Here is a 17,117-nt window from a genome sequence, read left to right on the forward strand (position 1 = left end):
TCTCCTTACTACATTAGCCATGTGTAAAAGGGAATAGTGGAAAAAAGCACCTGAATCCTTTCAAGAAGTTGCTAATTTTTCCTTTTAAAACTAGAAGAACAAACGCTAGAAACATTGTCTGTGGATGTATTTATATAGTCAATGGGTATGTTAATGAATGAGCCACGCAGATCCTGCAAACCTAAAGACCTAAGTGTATTGGAGATTAAGTGGCTACTGAAACAATGAATTGTAAGAAAATCATTTAAATATAAATGAAATGCTGAATCCAGCTCTAGAAACCATGCCTGTTGCTACCAAATCCGATATTATTTTCATATAGGTGAACATGTGGTTATCTAATCTGCTTTTTTTTTTAATGTTAGAAATGATGATGAAACAGCCACTTAATTCTGGTATTCCAGTTTTGTGTTTAGCTGACCCCTCAGTTGGGTCTTACTAAAGACTGGAATCTTAATCCTCCCTTATAGGGCCGTTGCATTTTAATCACCAAATGAGGCATCAATTTGTGATCTTTAACTAACCTTTATAAAGTTAGGTTAGGTAGCCTATTTATACTGATTTTATACTGATTTTGGGATTTAGAGCATTGGGAGTAGGACTACTTAATGTCTGAACTTAGATACACAGGGGTGTTAGGGTGAAGGCCAGACTGAAACAGAGATCATCTTAATTTCTCTAGATGTGAGACCAGTGTTTAGGACAGATTGATAACTCTCCCTTTGATGAGTTAAAGACTCATAGGTGAAGGAAATAGAGTTAATACTAGTAGAATAGGACTGAGAGCAAGTGACTATGGTATCCGTAATTAAACTGAGACTTACTGCAATTGTATTTTACCTCTTGGAGTCCATGTGAATTAAACTGGGATTTCTCTAGCAAAATTTCTATACTAATAAGTCACATTGGATATTCTAAATACATTGGGTTTCTTTTTATATAATATTAATAGAAAACAGAGAGCTTTTAGGAGTTTTGTTCTATCGTTGTCTACAAATTTAGGGAATGTTTCAGAGAAGCTAGTAGAAATATGTGTTAAAGGCTGTGGGAAAAGATAAAGAAAATTTAAAGTTTACTGTGCCTCTGTCTATATAAACACAACTATATTTATCTTGCAGAATTCCAGTGCCCAATTTAGTGGATAGCTGGGCATCACTGTTGATACTTCTGAAAGACTCTATACAACTGAGTCTTCCAGCCCCAGGACAGTTTCTTATACTTGGGTAAGCAATTTCACTTAAAAGTACTATTTTGAAGAAAAGAATAATGTTTACTGTCCTAATCACTGAATAATAGATTATTTGTTTATTGTTATTAATTAGTATTATTATTAATAAATTAACATATTATCATATGTTATTTTGGATAACCACATGATCTCTCTGTCTTCTCATGGAATTCTCAAGGTATAGAACTAGATGTATTGTATGAGGCCTGGAAAAAAAAGGGGTGGGGGGATGTAGGGAGGAAATAATGTGTGTTTATACAAAATGTAAATGTACTAAATGCAAATTGTACTAACATACAATTGTCATAGTAGTTACTTTAGAAATGAGTAGGATGGCTGATGGGGAACTTCATAGAGGAGAGTCATTTGAGTTCAGGGCCCTGAACATAAACAGGCTTTACCCCAGACCACCCAATTAGAATCTGCTTTCTAGAAGATCCCCAAGTGATTTGAGTGAAAATACACTAAAGATTGAAAAGGACTGCTTAAGATATAATGGTGGATGGAAAGAAACTAGAGTAAAATTTCCACCACCTTTTTACATTACCTCAGACAGTCCAATGAGGTCTTTAATGGCCAGTGACAGTCAATGTGTTCTCATGTTGAATGGATATAAATTCAACCAAATGCAAAGAACTTTGACCTTTTGGTTGATTTCTGTAGTTCTGATGGGGATTTTATATGTGTAGATATGTGATCCTGTATACCCAGACTTAGATTTAACCCTTAATATTTTCCTTATGGGAGCTAGCAGTTCTGGTTTGGCAACCAATTTTGAAGTGGAGAAGGAATGTGAAGCTTCTTCAGTGAGATGGCCTCAAGTTTTCTGGTAAATGTAGTCTTGCACCAGGAAGCAGAGAGGAGGTAGAAGAATCGTAGTAAGAGCTTAGTGAGAGCGGGTCAGGCTGAGGTGGCTGACTAACACTGAGATCCCAGCCCAGCCAAAGTGAGCCAGAGACCCTGCCCAAGAATCTAGGGATCGTGATGATTCCCAGCCCCTCACACTGTTTTGAAAATTATCTAAATCAAAGAGCTGAAGGAGTTCTAGACTTGAAGATGTAATGAAAAGAGCAGCAGACTCAATGTCTGCAATTCCTGGATCAAAAGTTAAGATAACTGGTGTGTATGAGTTTTAATGATTGAGAAGACCAATGTAAATCCCAGAAATCAGACAACATACTCTTGAAGGTTTCTAATTCTTTTCTAATCTCTAGTTCCAGCCCTCATCCCTGTGACCTTGTACCTCAGTAAATATCTCTAAGGCTATTTTCCCATCTGTCGAGCAAAAATAATGGCACCTGCCCTACCTACCTAAGTTTCCTACCTATCTAAGTTGTTTTAAGGCTCAAAGAGGGAATATATGTACAGTTCCTTGAGTTATCAGCAAATAACTCTGCTGCCTAATTTCATTAGAAATTAAAGCTATTTATTGTGACCTGTAGCTTCCACATAGGAGACGGTCTCCTCATCTGCTTTTTCATCCTTTCTCGTTTCTCAGAAAATAAAGGATCCTACCTCCTTCTCAAGTGTGTATACTCAGATTGTTTAGGTAAAAAGTTTAAAAGTTTGAAAAAATTTAGGACATCTCAGACTAGGAACTTAATTCCCTTTTTAAATTTCTGGTTGTGTGTTTATTACCTGCCATTCCACTGATGTTCTAAAAATTCTTAAAATAGAAATTGATGTGAAAGTTGCTTTTCAATATAACCTCACATGTTAGTTTGGAAATAATTATGCATATAATTAATCTTAATAAAGGATAACTGTCAGAGTAAATATTGAGTGGAATTTTAGCAATCAATAGAAGTTGAAGTTTTTTTTCACTCATGAAGTATTTTTAATCTATCATACACATAAAGGGTAAGAAGCCATTTCTGTTACAGTTTAAAATTGCTGGTTTTCATAGGTTTTTTTGTTTGTTTGTTTTACTTTTTTGTTGATATATAAAACAAACAGAAAAATATACAAATAATGAGTACACTACCCCACAAGTTAGAGTGAACACATTAACTATATAATCAAGTCTAAATTCAGAAATAAAACACCATATGTCGCCTCAGGTCCCTTCCCAATTACTGTCCTTTCCCTTCTCCCAAAAGATAACCATTATCTAACAGCACAGATAAATTTTGCCCTTTTTTTAAACTGAAAGTATATAAAAATATTTTATTTTGTGTCTGCCTCTTTCATACAACATAAGTTTTTACGATTCATCCGTGTAATTTCACATAGCTATAATTTATTAAGCTTCATTTATTTTCATTGCTTTCAGTATTTCACTATATGAATATGCTACAAATTCTCTGTTGTTGCTGCACTTTGGGGTTCTTTCCAATTTGGTGCTTTTACAAGTAATGCTGTCATGAACTTCCTTGTATATGTATTTTTGTGCATATGTTTATTCCTTTCAACAGAGTCCTAGGATACTCATACTTTCATTAAACACATAGATAGAATTTAAGGCCACAAAGCCTCTTGGTCACTGGGAGAAATCAGATTGCATCATTTCCTTTATACTGATATATCCTGTTTTGTTTTGTTTTCTTTGGCCCTTTTAGGGTTCTGAATGAGTTTATTATGAAAAACCCTAGTTTGGAAAATAAAAAAGACCAAAGAGACCTTCAGGTAAGGCATTCTGAATTGAGGACTGTTGCCAAAACTCTGTCTCAGTGCCCTCAACTCCAAAAAGATAAGGTCAGATAAGATCATCTCTGAAGTTATGCACGTGTGTGTGCGTGCACCCGTGCACATGCACACATACACACAGACTGATTTTTTTCCCCTTGTTTCTTTAGGATGTGACTCATAAAATAGTGGATGCAATCGGTGCCATTGCTGGTTCTTCTTTGGAACAGACAACATGGCTGCGACGAAATCTTGAAGTTAAGCCTTCTCCCAAAATAATGGTGGATGGAACCAATTTGGAATCTGATGTTGAAGGTATTGATCTCAAACATTGAGGTTTCTATTTGTAGGCTCCTGTTTACTATGAAATCATTGCAACTAGCACTGTAAGCACCGTAAAAATCCTCCCTTTTCTCATGTTAGCAGGTAGCTATTTTCCACTGGGAAAAGGCCTAACTGTATCTTTACCTGTCTTCTCTCCTATTTAGATATGTTATCACCTGCAATGGAAACCTCGAACATAACTCCTTCTGTATATAGTGTCCACGCATTGACCTTACTTTCTGAGGTAAATACCAAGTTTTTCTACATGAACTTCCAAGTAAACAATGTCACAATTTGGTGTGAGCAGGTAGTTCTTACAGAGGAGTTTTTAATTTGAAAAACCATTTTGTACTTCTAGAGATCACTATATAGATCACGATATAGAATAAATAAAGCTTTGACTTTGTATTAAGACTATTTATTTTAAGTATTAGTGATAGCTTTAGATACTGCTTTTTTCCCCATACACTATTTCTTAAACATGATTTTTTTTTTTTTTTTTTTAAAGATTTTATTTATTTATTTGACAGACAGAGATCACAAGTAGGCAGAGAAGCAGACAGATAGAGAGAGGTGGAAGCAGGCTCCCTGCAGAGTACAGAGCCTGATGTGGGGCTCGATCCCAGGACACTAGGACCATGACCTGAGCTGAAGGCAGAGGCTTTAACCCACTGAGCCACCCAGGTGCCCCTTAAACATGATTTTTTAAGTATGATTTTTAAAAAGAAAAGTGGTTTTGTATCACAGTATAATCAGAAAGTTTCGAGGTATTATAATGATGCTTGCCACTCTGAAATATTTTACAGTTTAGCAAACATTTTTAGATCTATCTATCCTCTAACACACTCTTTTTTTAATTTCTTGTTATATAGCCTTGTGGGTCACTTTTGTTTCCCCTTTCAGATGCGGGTACCAAGCCTCACAAAGATTAGAACAATGTGACTAAGGCCAAAGAGTTATTAATTGTTAGAGTTGGGACTTAAACAGCTCAGTTAATTCGGTTAGTTTATTTTAAGCTGTCTTTTAACTGAGTCAGAGAAAGAGAATACTGCGTGTCTAATCTTTAATTCACTGTTTACTCACTGTCACATTAGAAGGTTCTTGATCTCTTTTTTTCTATACTTCCTGTCTCAGTTGGAAATAGTAAAAATTTGCTCATATTCCTATCGTGTATTTATAGTGGGGAAAAAAAAAAAAAAGAGTGGTAGAAGCCATTCATATAAAAATGGCCTACTGAGATCTGATTTTAGATTTTTCTAATTTTAAGGTATTCTAGGTATTCCTACAGACTGAAACCCACCTCCAAATGCTGTCAGTTTTAGCTGCTAGATTATACTTCATTTCTTGTTTTTTAGGTTTTGGCTCATCTTTTGGATATGGTTTTCTATAGTGATGAAAAGGAACGGGTTATTCCTTTACTTGTAAATATTATGCATTATGTTGTGCCCTACCTCCGAAATCACAGGTACTGTTATTAAAGTAGATTTCTTAATTCAAAACCTACTAGAAACAAATTGTGTTCCTTTGTTGCCGTTTTGGAATTACCACAAAATAACATTATTTTTGCTTTGAATTGTAATGATTTAAAAAAAATTGTGTTATGGTTTCCTATCATTCATATCGTATATCAACTTTGTTTCATATCATCGTTTTAGGTGAACGTGAACATTTATGAATCCTATGATTCAAGTTAGACCGTAGAGGTTAAAGTGGTTCTGGTTCTCCTTCCTCCTAGTGCACATAATGCCCCTAGTTACCGAGCCTGTGTCCAGCTGCTTAGCAGTCTTAGCGGGTATCAGTACACACGGAGAGCTTGGAAAAAAGAAGCCTTTGACCTCTTTATGGATCCCAGTTTCTTTCAGATGGATGCCTCTTGTGTTAATCAGTAAGTCGTTGTCTTGCTTTTATTCAGTGTGATAATGCATCTCACTGAAATCAACGACTATCCTGCCAAGCAGAACACTATTTTTAATACTAACAACAAAAATCTTAATCACATATCATAATCCTTGTTTCTTTCAGTTGGAGAGCAATTATGGACAATCTGATGACACATGATAAAACAACATTTAGAGATTTGATGAGTGAGTATTATGGGATGACCACCTAAGCATTGTATTTCCTGATCATGACCCATGCTTAATGTTTACCTTGTTCTTCTCTAGGAATTACTGAATTAGCTCTTTGTCAAGTTATACTTAGTATCTTATAGGGATGGAATGTTAAAATTTAAAGAGGACAGGATGCCTTGGTGGCTCAGTCAGTTAAGTGTCTGACTTCAGCTCAGGTCATGATCCCAGGGTCCTGAGATTGATCTCAGAGTCCAGAGTCCGGCTTCCTGCTCAGTTGGGAATCTGCTTCTCCCTCTCCCTCTGCCCCTCCCCCCACTCGTGCTCGCTCTCTCTCTCTCTCTCTCTCTCTCTCACTCTCTCAAATAAATAAATAAAATATTTTAGGGGTGCCTGGGTGGTTCAGTCATTAAGCGTCTTCAGCTCAGGTCATGATCCCAGAATCCTGGGATTGAGCCCCACATCCGGCTCCCTGCTCAGTGGGAAGCCTGCTTCTCCCTCTCCCACTCCCCCTGCTTGTGTTCCCTCTCCCGCTGTGTCTCTCTCTGTCAAATGAATAAAATCTTAAAAAAAAAAAAAAATCATTTAAAAAAATGTAAAGAGGACAACAAGGTGATAAGTAGTAAGTAGAGCTATTTTGTCTAATTTGTGTCTAAATTGTTTCCCCAGCACACAGCACAGCACTTGGCACATTGTAAACACTCAATAAGAAATTATTAAATGAACGGAAGACTGATAGGTGGGGAGGCAGGGAAAGGCTGGTAGTTGGATTCAGCCTGTCAGACAAGTCACTCCAAATCCTGGGGCTCTCTTTATCTCCTCTGAAGGGAGAAAGAGAAGGGCCAAGAATATCAGAATTACTCTCTACCCCACTTCTACTCTATCTTGATTGCTTTTATATAGTACGATTCCTATAGTATTTCATCTGAAAGAAGAGTTTTCTTCTTTTGTTTTAATTTTATTTATTTATCGAAAGTAATCTCCACATCCAGCATGGGGCTTGAACTCACCATCCTGAGATCAGGAGTTGCATGCTCTTCAACTGAGCCAGCCAGGTCCCCTGGGTTTTTTTTTTTTTTTTTCTTCTAAGTTTAAAGTTTCTAAACTGACGACCTTAAATAGCAGTAAAGCTGGATGAGTCTGATGATTTCGTGTAAATTTTTTAACGCAAGCTGTAGTTTCCCTTCTGGAATAGGGGCAGCGTATTTTCTCCCCTCTGAGCATCACAGGGTTGTTTTAAGGTTCAAATTCATCTGTTCAGCAGACAAAAATGGGCAAGGCCATTATGCTAACCTTAAATAAATAAGGTGATTTCAGGGAGTCAGTAGTTGTGAAGGAAGTAGGGTGAGAGAACAGATTATAAGTCATACCTAAAGAGCTCACGTGTGAGGTGAAACTGAAGACACCAACCCTGGGAAAGCCTAGGGACAAAGTATTCCACACACAGGGAACAAAAGTTACAAAGGCCAGGCCAGATACTATTTTTAAAGCAATGAGGTGTTAGGCAGATGGCATGAAATGTTGAAAGCGTTTTATAAATGGTGTTTGTTGTTGGTGTTCTGAATTTCCTAAATCGTCTTCTCTCCACATTCACAGTGGCTCCCCCTTGGTCTCCTGGCTTCTGGATGCTGGGTCTGTTTGCCAGCCTTTCTGCCCCAGAGAGCCGGGACTCCTCTACCCCAAGCTCCTCCCACCCTTGGAAGTCACAGGGTGTCTACCCATTTTGAAAAAAAACAGAATAATCTTTTTTTCAGATGACCACACAAGTGTTTTAGAACCTCTCTCACTTGCGTTCTTCTTTCAGCTCGGGTAGCTGTGGCTCAGAGCAGTTCCCTTAATCTCTTTGCAAACCGAGATGTGGAGCTAGAGCAGAGAGCCATGCTTCTCAAAAGATTAGCATTTGCTATTTTTAGCAGTGAAATCGACCAGTACCAGAAATATCTTCCAGATATACAAGGTAAATAGTGAAAACCTATTTTCTCTGTCTTCCAAACTATGTTTTTTTGTTGTTGTTGCTTAGGGAATACTTTCCCTAGGCTGTAAGTTGGGGTGAAATGTACCAAGTGTAGGTGAACGGAGAATGTTGGAGCAATGGAAATCTGTTCTGCGGAATCAACAAAAATGACCATCACCAGCATATTTAAAAAAAAAAAAAAAATCAAGCACTGAATTTGGAGGACTTGCCTAAATATGGTCTCTATTTATATTGTTTGATTCAGGTTTCCTAAAGAATTCATGTTTAAGGGTGAGATATAAGACTACGTTGCTGCAGGCAGACATATTAGTGGGATTTTCTTATTGTGGATAAGAAGTGGTATATTTTAAGGAGAACTAAAATACAGGCAGGATCAAGACATTTTGGCCAAAAGTAACATTTGGAGAGCTGTCGCTTGGATGGGGGATTGCATAAAGTTTTTGATAAGCTTTACCAAATGGGGTTAGTGGCCCTCTGTGTCCTGAAGGATATCCATGTGCTCATCATCACTCTGCAGGGATGAACTTGGCCTTGGGCAGAATTGTTCCGTATACAAATCAGTGCACTTAGGCAGCCACCAGCTTCAAAAGCCAACATTGGGAACTAGGCTGGAAGGGTCATTTGTCATCTCTTTAGTGAGATCATTTCTCTCAGAAGATAAGTGGCTCCTTCTTTCCTAACCTTTTCTACTGAGCATCAGATATACAACACTGCACACTATTTGTCCTGTGATTTTATTTTTAAAGCTGACTAAATTAGTGCTACTCAAAAGTGTGCTCTGTGGACCGGCACCAGGCTGTTACGCCATCCGTGATAAGTACAGAAATTTAGAGTAAGCATTTTAAACTTACTTACAAAATTGGACAGAATCTGTTGAATCTATTAAGAAAATGGCATTTGCATTTTATATCTTCTTTTGTTTTTTTTCCTAGTAATTCATTTTTATAATATTTTATGAAAGTAATCTGCAGCGGTTTGGAAATTTTAAAAAATCGGTCCTTCATCAGATAGTTTGAGAGGTAGTAGATTAGCTTATATGGAAAAGTTTACATGAAAAGGATGTTCATTATTGATCCATTGAAAATATACTGCATTTCTTTCAGAGAGATTGGTCGAGAGTCTCCGTTTGCCCCAGGTGCCAACTCTTCACTCGCAAGTGTTCCTGTTTTTCAGAGTGTTACTTTTAAGAATGTCTCCACAACATCTTACCTCACTCTGGCCTACCATGATTACAGAACTTGTGAGTTAATTTTAATCATCAGGTTATCAATCTAAATTATAAAACAGTGTGATTAGCATCAACATGCTTACTGGATAAAAACTAATCTTAGAAAAGAACCGAACTCTCATTAAGCTTGTTGAAAATGGTAAAACTAGTCAGATTCCATCTCCACACAGAAACGTCTCATCGTTATTTCCTCTGAGCTGGTTTCGTGTATTCCCTTCCACACCAAATTTCTGACTTGGTCATGGCTGCCAGGCCTGGTTGCAGGCCGTAGCGGTACGTCCAGAGGGCTGAGAGTTGGCTTTGCTGAGTTAACTGCCATGAGGCTCATGCTCACTCTGGAAGGGCAGCACTTACCAGAGCTAAGCTTCCTTTACAGAGACTTTTACGGATTTTGTAATCTCCCAAACAGTCAGCTTCCTAAGTCCCCACTACACCCATCCCTTCTCCTCCCTGGGTCATAGCATCGTCCTCATCTGAATGATTTGGGGAGCTCGGGAAAAGGACAAGAGTAAAGAAAGGGAAGTGAATCTGTAACTCTGAAAACCCAAGCGTTTATCATCTCCTCATAAAGACATTGGCTTTAATATATTTTTTAAATAACTGTGACTGTGTTGCATCGTCACCAAACAAAAGCCTGGCTTCATCCCAGCTTGGTCATTAGGAAGGCCCTGTGCCAACTGTGCAGTTTAACTTTCAGAAACTAAGTATGGTTAAATTTGATTGAATTCTAAAATTTATTTTTGGTTCAATGAAAACATAGCATAAGGAGAACTTGAAAGAAGCATCAAATATCAAGTTTAAATAAAACATTTAACATGAATTTCACGGTCTTCAGGTACAGGTATTTTTACTGATGGAGCAGGAACTCACTGCTGATGAAGATATTTCCCGGTAAGATGTAATACATTTCCATATGTTCTTGTCAGTGTTCAGTGTCCTAAAGTCATCCAGAATATTACAACTACAACAGTATAGATAGTGTTTTATATGAATACTTTATATATTCGTTAGTTTATATAGTCTGTTATTACCTGAATGACCATATTTGGGTATAATATAGTATCGTTTATTCCTTAACCATTTTAGACTTCATGGCCTTTGTCTTCCAGACAGATTTAGTTTAAAGCAATATTATTTCAGTTACCCCAGCTGTGTTGGTTTTGGTAGGTCACATGTGTCCCTGAAACATCAACAAAACCTATCATGGCAGGTAACCTGTAACTAAGGTATCCATATGTCCCGAGCTTTCAGAATGATCTTGGTGTACTACACTTTTATTCTTTTTAGTACAGGCAGTATACTAATATGACTGAATATAAATTTTTATTTATGTAGGAATTTTTGTATAAGTAAGTTTATAAATTGAAAAGTTCCTTTAACACCATGTGTCTTAAATATATTTTATTCTACAGTGCTAGGTTTATTTAAAAAAAAAAAAAGGGCATTCCCCTCTCCTAATAACTGCTTTTATAGAAAGACCTCCCCCCGCAATCTTTGCGGAGAGACATCGAGTAATAGGGAGGTCTCTTGGCTTTACAGCTTGTTACTTTTATATTTCTTGAGTGTAACTTAAGTTATTCTGTACTATTTTTACATTATCAACATAAGTGAACTTTTTAAGGGTGGCTCAGTTAAGCCCCCAATTCTTGATATCAGCTTAGGTCATGATCTCAAGTCATGAGTTGGTGCCCTGCCTCAGGGTCTACACTGGGCACAGGGCCTGCTTGAGATCCACACACACACACCCCCACCCTTTCTCTATTCTTTCCCTCTTCCCCGCATTTAAAAAAAAAAACAAGGGCGGGGGAGGACTTTTTATTTGAAAACAGCAAAGTGAATTTAGTCATGACCTTGCTCAGCAGTTACTAGTACACGTACTGGAATAAAAAATATTAGCTGGCACCTTGGGAATTACCTGTTAGGAATTGGGTGCAGCTGCTGACAGCACTGTCTCCTGCTTACAGGACTTCAGGCCCCTCTGTGGCTGGTCTGGAGACAACCTACACAGGAGGTAATGGCTTTTCTACTTCATATAACAGCCAGCGGTGGTTAAACCTCTATCTGTCTGCTTGCAAATTTTTGGATTTGGCTCTGGCATTGCCCTCTGAAAATCTTCCTCAGTTTCAGATGTAAGTAAAAACAAGGATATTAAATGGATATTGTTGAAAATGCATTTGCTTTGGTGACTGACATCTAATTTAAAAGTTTTTGTATAAGTTGAACTATAATTTTTACTAGAATGGGGAGGTGCAGTTACTGGAAGTAAATGGTTCCTGTGGATAAATTAACAGCATTTAGTTAACAAATTGAGTACCTGCCTTATGTGAGGTGATGGCATACGTGACTCAGCAGCTTCAGGTCCGGTGTAGGGGACATCCAGTTGAACACATCCTGGCTGTTCTGATAGCTGACGTGCAGGAGGCTGTTGCGGTCACACAGCTGAGACCCCCTCCTAGCTTTAGGCCCCGAATACAGATTTATGCTGAACGTGGTGAAGAGCAAGGGGACACACGTGGAGTCTGGGGGACTGGAATGGACCTGGTTTGCGTGAAATGCCGAGGGATCAGTATCATGGGAGCAGACTGTTATGAGAAGAGGCTGGAAAGGGGCTGAATGATGAAAGGCCTTGTGAGCTGTATCAGAGCATTTGACTTTAACCTAAGGACAGCGGAAACCCACTGAATCATCATAAGGAACGAAGCGATGTTACCAGGCTTGCATTTTAGGAATTTTACTTTGGCTGCATAGTTTGGACACAGGACTGGAGATGGGCAAGCCTGGAATCAAGGAGGCTTTCATTTCAGATGATAGTTAACTGAACTGGAGAGATGATGGCAGAGGGGACAAGGGAGAAACTTAATACAAGTAAATTCTCATAAGTGTTCAAAAATATTTCATTATGGCTTTTCGTATTTAAATTTTTAAATAGGCAAGGTAAGTAAGATTGTTTTATCAAATGTAGCTAACTTGAGAATTTATCCATATGACCAAATATGTTTTTATATATAATGTGTTTTATTATTCTTCTGGAATGGAGTAGGATAAAGAGTAAACTACCAGAATCTGCTTTCTATACTGGACATGCTTAATTCTCTAAAAGTGCTGTTTCATAAGCTTACTTTTCATTAAATTTAATGGTAAGAACTAGAAATTCTTTTTAGATTAATTCTAGTTCCTTTTTTTCTTCCATTTGAAAACTAACACCGCTTCTTAATAAATTTGAGGAGTCACATATCTGTTATACTGATGTTACTCCTGAAGAAATTCAGAAAGAAATCCTAAGTAGAATTGTCAGAAAGTGGTCAGAATTAATTAGGAACCTTATTGTCGCAAAAGTAATACCAACCTGGCACCTGGGTGGTTCAGTAGGTTAAGCATCTGCCTTATGCTCGGGTCATGATCTTAGGGTCCTGGGATTGAGTCCAACATTGGGCTCCCTGCTTGGTGGGGAGTCTGCTTCTCCCTTTCCTCCTCTCTCTCTCAAATAAGTAAAATCTTAAAAAATATATATATATACGTGATAGAAACTATAGTCTTTGGTGCTCTAGGAAGAATATTAAGCAGTATGCTCATGGTATTAACTTTTTGGTTTCTGTGACGAGAACCAAAAGGAGTCCTCCTATTTGTCAGGACAACTTTACTAGAAAGGGGATGAAATAGGCTGTAATACTAAAAACTACTAATTTTTTTTAAATTACTGTTTTTAAAAAATCTATAAAGTAGTAGATGATATGGAGAATTTGATCTTGAAAGAGTAACACCTTTCTAAACATGATTATGTGTTTCGAAAGTTAAAGATATTTGATAACCACAGAAAAATCTTAAAAAGTCTCTGTGTGACCAAAATCTACCATAAAGTGGAAAAGGTAGCAATGAGTTGGGGAAACATATTTGTGAACTTCCTTACAATGTAAAAATATCAATGACCCAGTAGGAAAATGAGCCAATGACAGTTAACAAATAGTTCACAGAAACGAAATGGCCTATAAACACTGAAAAAGCCATATTCATAAGAGAAATTCCACTTACAAATAACCATCATAATGGTAAAGATTTAAAAGTATATTTCTTTTTAACCTTAACAGAAGCATTATTCTAGTTGCAAGCATACACAGATGTTGTCCAGTTGTTCCCCAAGGAAGTTATAGTTACCAGAACTCAAAATACACCTTCTCCTTAAGCCAGGAATTCTATTTCCAAGGACTTCTCCTATCACCATACTGTCGGATGTATACAAAAATCAGCATTGGGGCACCTGAGTGGCTCAGTTGGTTAAGCGACTGCCTTCAGCTCAGGTCATGATCCCAGAGTCCTGGGATCGAGTCCCATATCAGGCTCCCAGCTCCATGGGGCTTCTGCTTCTCCCTCTGACCTCCCCTCTCCCCTCTCTCTCTCTGTCTCTCTCTCTCTCTCAAATAAATAAAATCTTAAAAAAAAAAATCAGCATTATGTAAGGGTAGCCACTGTGGCATTATTTTTAATAGCAAGAAATGGGGCAATCTAAGAGACTGGTTAATCAGTTCATTCCAACACCAGAGTACTGTGTAGTTGTTAAAGAGAATGGGGTTTTATGGGACATTATCTCCAAGATATCTAATTAAATCAGAACAAGCAGCAGTGAGGCTTTTTTATTTATTAAAAGGAGGTTGGTTGCGTGCAGATGTGCTCTGTCATGCATGAACTCTGGATGGATACACAGGAAACTGGGGGTATTGATAGACCCTGTGGTGGGAGACTACTTTTCTTTAGTGTGTCCTTTTATACTGTTTGAACTTTTCCCATAATCAGATATTTGCTTACTGAAGACAAAAATAAAAACAAAAATACAAGGGAGGTATGAAAGAAATCCTACATAATTTTTGTATTTCTTTGCCCCCTTGTTGTGTGTGGGATCATCTGGCCAAGCACATGGTAGAGATTTTGCCATTAACAAATGAGGATGGAATCATTTCAGTTACTTGCTTTGTGCTCATGAAAAAAAAAAAATGAACACTTTATTTACTGTCTACCACCCTATGCAGTAGTTAATAGTATCTTTATTTAATGGGGAAGGGGAAGGGTCAGGCGAAGTATTCTGTCCTAGGTGCCAGGGCTGCCAGCAGCACAGCTGCCACCGGAATCTGTTTAGGTGGTGGGGCCGTGACTTTCCACTATACTTATGTGGCCTTGTCTTACCTGGCACATCTTGTCTTAGCAGTGTTGATATTCTTCTGTACATAGGTACCGATGGGCCTTTATTCCAGAAGCCTCGGATGACTCCGGTTTAGAAGTCAGAAGGCAGGGCATACACCAACGAGAATTTAAACCTTATGTAGTTCGACTAGCAAAACTTCTTCGAAAAAGGGCAAAGGTATTCTTTTTCTTTTTAAATGTAGTTGGAATTATAAAATGTATTTATATCATGTCTTATGTACCGTGTGTCTTTCAGTATGCATCAGGCTAATTAGAGATCTTTGCCCCAGAAAATACTGAATTTGGCATGCTCGTCAGTGAGCCTTTGTGCCAAATCTTTTGTCTTTTTCAGACATTAAAAATTTTTCAGGGACACCTGGCTGACTCAGCTGGTTGAGCATCCGATCCTTGATCTTGGAAAGCCCATGTTGGATATAGAGATTACTTACAGAAAATAAACACAAAATTTTTTAAATGATTTATTTTTTAAAAAAAAATGTAAAGTTTGGGGATGATGTGGGTTTGCAGTATGTGCTTTGAGTGCTCAGAAATTTCCCAGTCTTCTGGGGTCCCCTAATCAGGCAGCTGCCCCTGAACTAAATCACATTCCACAAACAATGGGATGGAGGAAAGTGATTAAAGAGGAGGTTTGTTTGAAGGATCTAAGGAACCTGATTTTCAAATCAAGTTGTTTCTTTAGGAACTAAGTGAAAGGGCCGAGATGAAGGTGAAAGTTGGATCCAGAGTTTAAGGCTAGGACTTGGGTATTTCTCACTTTGATATTACAGGGTTTGAAAAAAATAAAATGGTGACAAATCCAAAAGCCAAGTGATGATCTATATGACCCCAGGCACATGCACTTTCTGTCATCCCTGCATCTCATAAGTATTGACCGTATCTGTAAGACCACTCTCTGTATCTAAGGGATAAACAAGACCGCCTTTTGCCTAAAACGTGTCTCCCAGAATAAGAAAACAGTTTTGATTAGAGAGCATTTTCTACACTTTAAACAAGGTCTTCATGGCCAAGCATACTTGTCATTGGAACAAAGGCTCTGAGTTCTCCTCTTTCCTTCCACAGGACAAGGAGGAGGACTTTAAGACAGTGATTTTGGAGGGATTGGAGATGGCCAAGCATCAGGTGAGGGTGGCTTTTTGATGCTTGTGATGTGGCAGCAAAAGTTGCCACATCTGGACCAAATATTGAGACACAAACCCAGGTCTGGATCTCAACAAGTACAAGAGAGGTAAAGAGGAAGGAAGACTGTCTTCAAGTGTAGACTGGTGAAGTGAAAGGAGAAATCATTTTTATGGAAACATGTCTGACTTTTTAATTTTATTTATTATTGAGGAAGTGTAGTTCTGGTGAAGAGAACACCAAAACAAGGGTACTCGTTATGGGTCAAGAGCTTAGTAGTAAAAGTCCCTCTCTTACAGGTACATCTTGGCAGGAATATAAACAAAAGATTACACCTCAGTTACATTTGAAAACTAGTTGTATAGATGGTTCAAGCATGCCTTTTCCCTCAGGATAAATTCATGTCTATTTACTTTTTAATTACTGTTGGATTGCAGTTTGACTTAGGGGACTGGAAAGGTTGTATGGTCAGCCACCCAATGGTTGCCAGTGATGAGAAAGTCAGTCTGGGACACTCATTAAAGCCAGTGTTCTAGTTAAGCAAAAGGAAGAGGTTTTCTATATCCTATATTTTAGACTGGAGGTTAAATAATTGCTCTTTTTTCTTTTTTTTCTGGCTATAGAGAACTGGATTATAACTTCAGTCTATTTTCCTTTCTCAGGATTTCATTTTTAAGTAAGCAAACAAAGCTTGTGATCACACGTAAGAAAAAAGCTGGATTTTGCATCTGCTCTCTCTACTAGGAAACTAGCGTTATTAAAAATTAGATTAACAGTTTAAAAGTTTCTCAGCAGCATCTGGTCTGAGAAGGCAAACTCCATTGGTTAACCAATAGGACAGATTGTAGTTCTGCTTTTTAAGTCCCCCTTGATGATTTTTCCCCCATTTTCTATCCAGTCCATATCTGTCTTCATTCTCTCCACTCTGTGTGTTTTTATATCTGTGGTTCTGCCCTAACTCAGACATCTCCAATTCTCTCAGAACTTTCCTTAGATAGACTGAGGTCTACATCTTTGTATAATCTGGTTGGCTTCTTAAACCAGCCTCTTGGTACACAAAATATTTTAATTGCATTTACATTTAGTTGACAAGAGTTTTCACCTACATTCTCGTTTGACTTCTCTGCTGGATAGATTATACTTCCCCACTTTTTAAAATGAGGAACCTTTCTGTATCTTACCCAAGGATGTCCCTCAGTGAGTAAAAGGCAGAGCCGTAACACCAACCCTGTTATTTTGACTCCAGGTCCAGCTTTCCTCCCCATGTTGTTTAACACAATGAAGCAGATGGCAGTGTGTCTCCCGAGTGTTCCTTTACTTTCTCTCATACTGACTTAATCACTTTGAAGCTTGCCACCA

General features: G+C 37.9%; 1 protein-coding gene across 3 annotated transcripts in view; it reads left to right on the plus strand.

Moving 5' to 3' along the window:
- LOC111147780 (dopey family member 1) overlaps positions 1 to 17,117 on the plus strand; it is a 76,581-nt gene that overhangs the window by 58,414 nt on the left and 1,050 nt on the right. For 2 of the 3 annotated variants that reach the window (XM_022504002.1, XM_022504004.1), the window contains 13 exons: positions 1,119 to 1,223; positions 3,787 to 3,853; positions 4,024 to 4,168; positions 4,342 to 4,421; positions 5,533 to 5,642; positions 5,913 to 6,062; positions 6,200 to 6,261; positions 8,051 to 8,203; positions 9,325 to 9,461; positions 10,285 to 10,340; positions 11,414 to 11,578; positions 14,670 to 14,799; positions 15,702 to 15,761. In XM_022504002.1, the coding sequence (XP_022359710.1) occupies positions 1,119 to 1,223; positions 3,787 to 3,853; positions 4,024 to 4,168; positions 4,342 to 4,421; positions 5,533 to 5,642; positions 5,913 to 6,062; positions 6,200 to 6,261; positions 8,051 to 8,203; positions 9,325 to 9,461; positions 10,285 to 10,340; positions 11,414 to 11,578; positions 14,670 to 14,799; positions 15,702 to 15,761 (1,420 nt within the window). The remainder of the gene's footprint in view (positions 1 to 1,118; positions 1,224 to 3,786; positions 3,854 to 4,023; positions 4,169 to 4,341; positions 4,422 to 5,532; positions 5,643 to 5,912; positions 6,063 to 6,199; positions 6,262 to 8,050; positions 8,204 to 9,324; positions 9,462 to 10,284; positions 10,341 to 11,413; positions 11,579 to 14,669; positions 14,800 to 15,701; positions 15,762 to 17,117) is intronic. The other variant, XM_022504003.1, reaches the window with a different exon arrangement.

This window comes from Enhydra lutris, unplaced genomic scaffold (assembly GCF_002288905.1).
Source record: "Enhydra lutris kenyoni isolate GAN:26980312 unplaced genomic scaffold, ASM228890v2 scaffoldscaffold17, whole genome shotgun sequence".
NCBI lineage: Eukaryota > Metazoa > Chordata > Mammalia > Carnivora > Mustelidae > Enhydra > Enhydra lutris.